The sequence below is a fragment of the Simochromis diagramma genome, unplaced genomic scaffold, assembly GCF_900408965.1.
Source record: "Simochromis diagramma unplaced genomic scaffold, fSimDia1.1 OVJJ01000596.1, whole genome shotgun sequence".
NCBI classification, from domain to species: domain Eukaryota; kingdom Metazoa; phylum Chordata; class Actinopteri; order Cichliformes; family Cichlidae; genus Simochromis; species Simochromis diagramma.
In genome coordinates, this window is record NW_024387245.1 from 16,761,530 (window position 1) to 16,772,562 (window position 11,033).

General features: G+C 40.5%; 1 protein-coding gene across 1 annotated transcript in view; it reads right to left on the bottom strand.

The window, feature by feature from the left end:
- The window catches only part of grin3a (glutamate receptor, ionotropic, N-methyl-D-aspartate 3A), a 52,601-nt gene extending 41,917 nt beyond the window's left edge, over positions 1–10,684 (bottom strand). The window contains exons 1-2 of the mRNA XM_040000359.1: positions 9,726–10,684; positions 1,036–1,745 (exon numbers count right to left, since the gene is read on the bottom strand). Coding sequence (XP_039856293.1) covers positions 1,036–1,745; positions 9,726–10,481 — 1,466 coding nt within the window. The 5' untranslated portion in view covers positions 10,482–10,684. The remainder of the gene's footprint in view (positions 1–1,035; positions 1,746–9,725) is intronic.
- Between the last annotated feature and the right edge of the window lie 349 nt (positions 10,685–11,033).

Below are 11,033 nucleotides of genomic sequence, written 5' to 3' on the forward strand. Positions count from 1 at the left end.
GGACTCCATAAGAACTCAGCAATCCTGAATGACTAAGTTTAGTTAACTGGATTATCACAAAAGTTCTATCAACCTCTTAAGCGTGTTATATTCACTGAATGTGGTGCTGCAGTGGTAACCCAAATGGAAGCAGATCAGTGTATGTGCATATTTTGTCTTCTGTGTCACATTTAATATGTTTGGCTGGTACTGGGTAACTTTTAATTTTTGCCAATGAATTCATTTTTTGCATGTTTGAAAAAGGCAAGAGACAATGTTTTTGGTTTACTAGTACTATGGGCAGAATACCTTTGTATGTTGGTAAGATAGTAAAGTGGTACCTGGGTGATTTTACATGAACATTGAACTGACACACATCATTTTTTTCTGTTATTGCAAGGGAAGAAACATATAAAAAACATCTATACAGAAATCCATCAAGTTAAGCTGCTGAAATAATCATTTTGTGGGGCATAATTATCACAACATTTTTTAGGTTTGTCTGGTTTGCAAACTGCATGTATATAGTAAGCCTTACACTGATCCACTATGCTATGGTGGCAATCTGTTTCCCACTATCCTCTAACCATTTTCAAAATTTCCTTTATTACAGAACACAACATGTGTCCTCACAGCCTACACACTGAAAGTGGCAAGTTCTGATCCAGATTTGGATGCAGTACGGCTGGCCTGCTAGGTTCTTTCAAATGACTATAAGACCTACAAAGACCTGATCTTACACAGCCAGACATTTCTCCACAGAGCTGTGTCATTATGATGAATGCTTGCTTCCCCATGTGCAAATGTTCCAACAAAACGTGCTCTCACCCACTTTTTAGAAGACTCACCCCCACCATCATTTTATAAATGTTGCACAACCAAAAATGTTTGTGATCAGCCTAAGCAAATATAAAAAAACAAAACAAAACTGACTGTTCTTCCCCCGATACAGTAGCAGAATAATAACTGCACCCTATAGAAGTGAGTCATGCTTATAGAGTGCCTTATTAGAGTTTGAGGACATTGCATGAAACTTTGTATCTGTATATTCCCTACCTTGCCAAGTATTCCCCCGAGCTCCCATTGCTCTGTTGTTTATCCATACAATTGGTAGTCCCTGGTATGAGTGCCAAGGCAGGATTATCCTGGGCAGCACTGCCCACGGCACGAGCCCCGAGTTCTAATGAGTCATGGACGTAGTGATCGAGAGAAGGGGATCCCATGACCCCATGGGCCAGTAACCCCAGGGGTAACCCTTCTGTTCTCAGCTCAGCCACATTCTGGCTGTCCCCCAAGACCCAGTGAAACTCTGGAAGCGTCATCCGCGTGACCAGCGTCCACAAACGTCGCACCTCGCGAATGTCGCACCCAAATGTCACCAATCCTGTTGTAGATGAGTGTTCTCTAAGGGCCTCCAACTGTCGCAGGAGAGTTTGCTGCTGGTCTGATTTAGAAGAAGTGGAAGATGTAGAAGAAGAGGCAGCAGAGGAAAAGTAGGGTAAGGTTGCAATACCTGATGCCACCGCTGAGGTTGATAGTGCAGATGAAGATACTGAAGAGGTTAAGGCAATAGTTGTCAGGTTGACAAGAGTGCCCAGGTGAAAGCGGGTGTTGTTCTTGATGAGGAAAAGGAAGTCACTAATATTCCATTCCTGGCAGAGCAGAATGCTGATGTCCCACCAACCATTCATCATCAGCAGGGTGTAGAGCAGCTGGGATTGTGGAGCCTCCACAGTTCGCATCGCCATTTGGAAATGTAGAGGATTCTGTGAAAAGTTGGTAAAAGGAGGACAGGTGTAATGGGAGTTGAATTGGCAAATGGAGTGGAAGGTAAAAAAAAATTGTTGTAGGGGAAAAGTTGAAGTAACAGAAGAAAAAAAACGGGAAAAATGTGATTTTGAAAAGTGGAGGAGTGCATTTAAAAAGGAACGAGGTGAATAGGTGTGACAGGAGGAGAAGATTTAAGAGATTAAAATAAATGGATGAAAAAATGGCAAAGGCAGTGGAATTAAATAATACGAGATAGAGAGGAGGGACAGTTAAACATAAACAGAAGGAAATAAAGGAGGAAATAAAAATGTTGTGATCGGAGGACAAAGTGTCGATGGGAATCAGTTGGATTTTATACATGGGAGACAGATAGCAAGAGAGACAAAGCATTGGATGATTGGTTTTGGAATTGATGATATTGTGAGAAAAAGCAACATGAGGATAGCGGAGAAATGATGTTGGTGAAAAAGAAAGGAATAGGATGGGCATAAGGAAGTGAAATAAAACAGAAGAGCAGAAGAAGAAACAGGAGAAAGAGAAGGGTTCATAAATCCAAATGTAGTTACTTTTTGTCTTCAGTTAACATAGTTTGCTGTGTATAATGGATAACCTCCACTTACCTGTTTCTATAAATATAACTAATCACATTTTTTAAATGTGTAGTCACTTTGCAGTTCTGAATTGCAGTTCATTTCAAAAGAGCCTTTCACCTACTCAGCACCACAACATTTAATTTAGTTTACACCTTTGTTGAATTTATGTGATTCATAATTTCAGCAGTTGATTAATGACCTAGACAGATCAATGAGTACATGGTGGCTGATTACCACTAGGACCTCATCTGATACAATAAAATTGTGCAGTCTCATAGTGTTGTTGTTGTGAGGAAAACCTTTCACCAATTTTAGCATCTTTCTAGAAAGAAAGTAAAATGAGAAGCATGAAATAGATTTATTCCAAAATGTACAGCCAAACTGGCTTTAAGTTTTAAATCTGCTGGACCACCTGCAGAGGTAAAAACAATTTAGCGCTTTATGCAAGTAATGCAGCATTGCATGTATTACACCATTGGTGACACATTTCGTGTTACTCTTCTTCTAATCGACATTTTTCATTCTAAATAGTACATTTAAGATTCATTTGCTGCCTTTTAGGTCAGAGCTGGTTTAACTGTTTTCATACACTTGACATGTCTGAATTTGGTTCCTTTGTTCTGTTATTCTGTAATCAGCTAACAAATCCTTGCCAGTGTGGAAAACTTATTTCCTACCGTAACAGTGCTACAAACAAAACTGCTGATTTTTTGGAACTTTGCCCCTAACATTAGATTAAATAACAAACACTGGCTGATAAACAGTCCCCAGCCCCCTGTTATTTACATTGACTTGCCACTTTATTATGTACCCCTGTTCAACTGCTCATTAAACACAGATATCTAATCAGCCAGTCATGTGGCAGCAATTCAATGCATTTGGGCCTGTAGAAATGGTCAAGTCAACCTGCTTAAGTTCAAAACAAGCATCAGAATAAGGAAAAATGTGATTTAAGTGACTTTGACTGTGGGATAGCTTTGGTGCCAGACAGCCTGGCCTGAGTGTCTCAGAAACTGCTAATCTACTGAAATTTCCCCTCTAAATCATCACTAGGGTTTACAGAGAATGACCCAAAAAAGAGAAACTATTCAATTCAATAAGTGGAAGTTCTTAAAATAAAAATGCCATATGTCTGATGAGAATGACCATGCTCCTTAGAGCCGCAAAAGGAAAGAAACTGTAACTCCAATAACTATGCATTGCAACCATGGTATGCTGAATATCATCTCTTGATGCAAACATGTTGCACCTTGAAGATGACAGGCTATATCAGCAGACGACCACACCTGGTACACCTGCTGTCAGCTAAGAACAGGAAGCAGAGGTTAAGATTAACACAGACTCGCTGGTTTGATGAGTTTCCAAATCTGGTGTAAACAACAAGAAAAACAAGGATCCATCCTGCCTTCTACCAACACTTAGTGGTAGTTATGGTTTAATGGAGTGGAGAATATTTTCTTGGCACAAAAATGATCCAGTTTGAGCAGAGCACCTTTGGGATGTGGTGGAACAGGAAATTCACATCATAGATTTGATGCCCACAAATTTGCAGCACCTGTGTGATACCATCATACCAATTTAGACCAAAACCTGAGAGGAATTTTTCAGATATGAAAAATTAAGGTACTTCCAAAGAGAGAAAGGCTCGAACTTAGCACTAGCAAGGTGTATCCAATGAAGTGTCCAGTGAGTTTCAGTTGCCACTATTCCAACACGCTAAAACCATGATTGCTCAAAATGTCAAACTTTATGAGCTCATGTTAGTTTGTAACCAACTATGAAGCAGCAGTGCCGGTCTTTATATTGAATCCAGTCTTCTCTGCACATCTCTTTGATTTGAGATACCATGCCAAATCAAGTGAAATGCCTATAACTCTTGAACTTAAAGTTTTATCAGTAGTCTGGCTAGTCTTTACACCCATGCCAAATTTAAGGTTTGCCAAAGTACAATAACAAATATTGCTTGATGCAAATTTCTGCTACTCGAATTCACTAAAGGCTAAAGAACACAGTCCCATTCTTAACCGTTAACTCTTTAATGCTGTCATACATGCACTTTCCAATCCAATCCAACCCACTTTCATCGCAGCACCACCATCAGGTCGCTTACAGGACTATTATTATGTAAAACTTCCGTCTGTGCTTTTAGCTGACTCCTGAAAGCAAGTCGTAGCTTACGGCAGTAACACAGCAATTTCACCACAATCTGCAAATTTACAGTTCATATTTCTAATTCTAGTTTCAGTTTTATTTAATTTTATGTTCATGAAAGGTTATAAAAGTCTTTTTTATTCGTACGCTGATGTATTCAAATTATGAATGAAAGACCATGTTGGTTTTAATAGCAGTTGAAATATTTTCTTCAAGAGTCTCAGAATAGAAACACGATAAAAGGAGAGTCAATATTGAACTCAGCAGGTGTCTGAACACATTACTGTCAGAGAATAAATAATCAAATTCACTATTAAGGTGAATAATTGATGTTGGGTTTCAAGTTGTTCTACACTGGTTGGTTCCAAAAGACATACCTTGTTAACAAAACACTCAGTTCCATAGTGTTGAGCTATAGTCTGAAGCTCTTTCATTGGCATAGTTATTTCCTGTTTGGTGGTAATGAATTTGCTAATTTGTTTGCAATAATCAGTTAAATGCAGACTACACACATAGATCAGAGCAGATACATTTGAAAGGTGACGCTCTCATCCCTGTAATACTTGAAATAACATTAAATAGGTCAGAGGGCTGCATGAGCTGCATGAGCTGCATGAGCTGCCAGATCTGCGTCAGTATACCTCGGCATACTGTACCCAGTATACAATATGCCACTTAATCAGTCGCACACTTGTTTGCTTGCCTGAACCCACAACACCAAACACAGAATTAAAGTTGTTTAAGGGACCTGAGTGACTCACTTTAATTGCTTTACAACTTTTACACAAGCTTTGCACAAAAAAGTTCATTAGATTAATCTGTTGTTTAATTTGATTTATCCCGTTAAACACTCTGTCTAATAGACATGCAAATAAGATGTTTATTAATCAGCTCATTGCATATACATGGATAGATTGTTGTTGGAACAAAAGCACCTACAAAAGCAATTGCAAATGTTTTATTTCAGATTTAAAAGTCCTCTATCAGGGAGGAAAATGGTAATGCAGTCCACAGGGCATCAGAGTCTCACCTGCTCTCATTCTCCAGGAGGATTGGATGGATTATTTTCAACGGCGGCACTTCTGCACTGTGATCTCCATAAATCTGTAACCCTCTCTTTGTTCTTCATGTAAATAAACAGGAAAAAAAAATTGTACCGAGTGTGGCTCCTTGCTCCCCTACATAAATACAGAGATCTGCTGCTTTCAGTGTGCTGTGAAATCCCGGCTCTGTTGTCACTGTGCTCTCTTTTTTTAATCCCTCCTTGCTTCAAAAAATGATTTCCCCCTGTGATTTCCACATCCTAAACACATTAGCTGCAACTTGTTGTGCTAAGAAACTTGCAGAGGTTGCTGTATGGTAAAAAAAAAAAAAATGCATGGACTGACAGATTCAGGAGCCAGTGGACAAATCCAGTAATGACTTAGTTATTGTTCTTAATACAATTAATCATCTAATCAAAGAAAAATCAATAACCATCTACCATTTGTTATTGTAATACAATCGTTAGTTAACCAATTTAGTTAAATGAATGCATTGGAGAACAACTGAATTGTTATGGAAGACCTATTACGCTCAGTACCAGTTTCATATTTTTTATTTTTGTATTCCACTAGAAAAGCTGTGGAGGATCCACAGTTCAAAATAATCCTTATCTATCTGCACCCTCAGTTTATCCTCTGTCTCCCTTCAAGGCCAGCCTCGCCTTGAAGCCAAGTCTCTTCTGATTGGATGGCCCTCGCAAACAGGTTTGAACACTGCGTGGGAGATACTGCACTGATCACAGCTAGAGCTGTGTGGCTGAGATGATCGCGTTAATGATACCTACTCTCTTGACATCATGATGGAAACTAAGGATTAAGAGCAGTCTAAAGCTCAAACCTTTGGCTCCAAAGGCATTCTTGCACATATATTAAACTTAGTACTTAACATGGGCCTATTATACTTTTTTATACCACATATACTGTTAGATTGCTGGATGTTTTAAAGATTGCAAGTCGACTGCTCAAACTGAATGACCATTTGCATGACACTGTGTGGAAAGGCTGCTCAGTATGGACAGAATTTATTGCATGTTTTCTGTAGGTCTGATTACATTGGAGCAGTATACCTAATAAAGTGTTTATATGGTATATATATTGCACATACATCATGATATTGGCGCATACCCTATGGTAGCAATGTTGATTTTTCGCATACAGTTAGTGCTGACACATAACTGGAATAAGTAGCAATGGATATTTGCATATATCCTTTAAGTTGTCAGTGAAGATGCTCTGTCTTTCTGTATATATGTGCGTATGTAGCTATCTTTCCACAGTCTCTGGGTCAGCATGGGATATATTTCCACTTTAAAACTAAGTCCCCCTATCTGAGATGACTGGTCTTTCCCAGAGAGCTTCCTTTTGCCAAGAGTTCCTCAGTTCTTTGGCTTTTATATGCTAAATTCTCATCCCTTTCCTGCTATCAAAACCACTCACCACAACTCCCAGCCCAGTTCCTTTACTCTGAGGTCACTTTATCCTTTGCTCCATAATCTCCATATTCTCATGCAGCTTCATCATTCTGACACTTACATAACATACTGTGGGCAGATCACGTTATCAAAAGTTTTTTTTTTTTTGATGATTCATTGTATTACACAAATGTTCAGCTGTGAACCTTGTCTTTAAACTTTGACTTTAAACATTCCAGGATAAAATAAAAACTCAAGGTCAAACAAAGTGAGGAAATAAACACTAATGAGATCATCTCAAGACATCCAAAAAGTTTTTGCACTTTTCACACACAAAAAATGTTTTAGAGAAATTGCTGTCAGCCTGCAGTTGGGATTTGCCAGTGAAACTAGATTGAGTCAGAAGGGAGTTAAGCCATTTCTCTAAAAGTCTCACACAAGCACTGCACACACTATTTCCTAGTCAGTTTTTTTGCACATGTTCATCCTTCCATTCAACAGTCTTCCCATCTACTCCTCTATCAATCAATCATCCTTAACTTTTGGTTTGTCAGCTGTATCCATTACTGTTATTTCACTTCTAGGAATCAGTTTTGACTATAAACACCTGCTGACTCCTTACAGAGAAACCCTTCCTTGTGCACAGAGCAGGAAATTAGATATTATCCTAGAAACACACACACATTCTTACGCACACATATACACCAACACATAAACAGACACAAACTGTCTGACAAAGCCACACACACACACGTTACTATACCCTAGTAGGTGGCAAGTATCCCAGAACCCTTCAGTCCAGCTAATGGGTTTGGATGTGTGCATGAAAAAAACACATTCTTTGTCCCTCCTTTGGATGTTTGTGTGTAGATTATTACAAATACAGAAACACATGCAGATTGTTGGCTTTCTCTCACTGATGTGCAATATCTCTTCTTTGTAGCATCACCCAATTAAAGAGGTTTACAGTGTATTACACCAAATCATTTTTGGGAATGTGCGTGTGCCTATTCCTTCTTGTGCTGGATAGCACAAACAAATAAGGGGGAAAACTCACAGCAGGTGTTTTTTCCACAGAATTATTACTGATGCCCCTCCACGCTAATGAATATAGTATTTACATTACTAACTAGTTTCCCCTTTGCTCTCATTTTAGCTGCAAACTCCACCAGCAAGCTTCGCACTGGTGTGTTGTGCAAGAGTTTATTTTTCAACCATCTCCAACGTAAGAACTGTTGCTGCTTTTGCCTTAACTGTTAAAAATTGACATAAATCAGAATAAAAATCCATATCATTTTATACTGGTTTCAGGGTATTGTTTTATTTTCCAAAAGCCCTGACAAGAATCTATAGTGTTTATATAGATATATATAGTGCTCATATATTGAGCACTTTTGACTCATATACGTAAGTCTGAGTAAATAAAGAATTACAATTACAAAAGAATCCATGTTTGTGCCAAAAGACATGTTTACTTGTACTGAAGGATTAAAGTGCCGTATTATTTATAATAATAATAAGGAGTGTATATTGGTATATGGAAAAAAAATCAGAACACCACTGCAAACTTTAGTATATATAGTGATGTAATGGTTTCCTGCCAAGTCTGGACTCCATATGGTATACACAAGGAACTGTACTCAAGGTATTTCCAGTGGTATAATGTAAAAAAAATGAAGCAAAGTTTTGGCCTCACTGTAAAACCACCGAAATACACTCAAAATCTCCTCCATGGTTTATTATGTGGATTCACCTTTTGAACTGGTCCAATGAGAGGAGTGTTATGCAGCTTAAAACGGTTCTGCATGAATGAGTTTTTCTTGTATGCTACAGTTTTCTGACACTAATCTCATTATTAGATATGGGCCTGCTAAATATTAGTAGCTGGGTGGCTAAAGAGCAACCTTTTACTTCTTTGTTAAAAGGAAAGGTGTTAGGTCATAAATGTACATGCCAACACAGTGATTTAACTAAAGAGTGTTGTCTGCCTTTACCTCCGTTGTCCAGCAAATGAGATGTCAAAATATAGCATCACACTGACTTATGACTAAGAGTTTTGACTGCACTATACTGCCATAACCTCCTTCACCACAGTGCAGACATAGTGGGATTCTGAATATCAACAAAGTATTTGTTTATGTATCTATACCGCGGGGCATGTGCTGCTAGGTGCACACTGTTGTTGACTGCACACTGTCAATCAAACCATTTTTAAACATTTTATTCTGCAGAAGAGAAGCACTGCTCTTTTTTTCTGCTGAAACACCCTTTAAATTCAGTAGATTTCAGCACCATGGACAGAGCGGCTTTTCCCCATGCTCCTTTTGTCTTTGACTGTTTAATGAAACTTTTTTTTTCAGAGTTATGAAAGCCAGCTTGTGCCATTTCACCTTAAATTGTGCCATTTAAGTTTGATTGACTGGGTAAACGCTGAACAAGAACGGGAAGATCTGTGCTCTTGTTGAAGGGACATCAACAATCAGCCACTGAAGGAGGCGTTTCTAGCTCTAGTCCCTGGCTTAAATGATGGCCACTGATGGCTCGCGGTGCACTGTAGTCTGTATCCACACGTATTTAAATTAGTTAAATAAATTACATGCATTCGGTGCATGGTGTACACGCACTTTAAAGAGGTTGTCAGACTGCGATGTAAAGTTTCTTGCGTTATATTACTATAACACGTCACACCAGTGCAGACACAGCACATTGCAGTTGTATGCCGAAGTGAAGCAATCAACAGTTAACAGTTCAAATTTAGCTAGGAAATAACTTTTTACCTTACTGTGGCGCGAGAACTCCCTCTGCACAACGCTGACTACAGGTACCTGAAGCGCGAGTGAGACGAATTCCAACTTGACGAACTCGTCCCTGTTCCGTGGAAAGGCGATCATGGCAGAAACCCCCTGCACAACCACGGTGTGACATACACTCTCCACGAAGGACAGCGGGTCCTCGTTTTCGGGGTTGCCCGTAGAGGAAAAGGAGAACGCGGGCAGTTCTCCGAGTGTGGATCCAACAGCCATGACAATCTCCAAGGATAAATTGTAGGGTAGCAACCCAGCCCGGTTCAGAGCCTCGACGGCAAGCAGAACCGAGTCTCGGGGTGCGAACACGCGATTTTCCGCCGAGGTGTTCTCCTCCCGTTGGCGTGCCTGGCTTTTACTCCTGTTTGCGCCCCGCTGACTGTTAACGGACGCTCTAGTCCTAAGGCTTCCATACCCAGGCGCACTGGCAGTTGTTTTAAACGGTCTTTCCAACTCCAACTGCTGCTCTTCTGTCAACTCTCTTTCGTTTCCCCAGTCCTCAGAGCCGCTGACAGCCATAGCAGAGAGCAAGCGAGGCTGAACGTGCAAAGCTCCTATCCGAACCGTGTGGCCGATTCGTTTGAGCACTTGGCACGGTTGCGGGTGCGAGTGAGCGCAAATCGGAAGAAAGATGAGAGCGCACAACACTAAACATATTAGTGGCAAGACCCTGGTGCCTGGTCGCGCTGCCGGGCCACTCATCATCACCATCCCCACCGACTTCATCATCCCCGCTCCACAGCTCCTCCGGATGCCCGGTCCAACCACACAGCGGCTGAACACCGGGACCGCTCCGTTGGTCTGCGTCTTGGCCCCCTGCCTGTGGCCCCGGTGTGCCGCACAGACCAGCGGTAGCCCCCGCAACAGGACCGGTTCCAGCTCGTGGTAAAGTTGTGCGTTTTCCCTCGGACACAGACAACAGGCTGCTGAGGCGCGAGATTAGGCACGAGCCGCGCACAAGCAAAAAATGATCCCCAAAAGTGCTGTTTTTCATCTCAAAAGATTTTCATCATTCAAGCCTCGGATTACTAAACATGTCGTGGAAACAAACGGCAACATTTCCACATATTCCACAGGCAGAAAAGAAAATGCAGCAGAGTGTGTAGGCAAGCCCTGCCTAGGTCGAAAAAGGTTAATGCGCATCAAACACATTCCAAAGCAGTGAAATCCACCTCTGGAAAAGTCTGATAGCTTAATGGAGTCAAAGGAAAATCATCCCATTATCATCCACAAGGCAGGGGCAAAGGCAGCTGCTTTTTTTTTAAACGTTTCCCCCTTCTT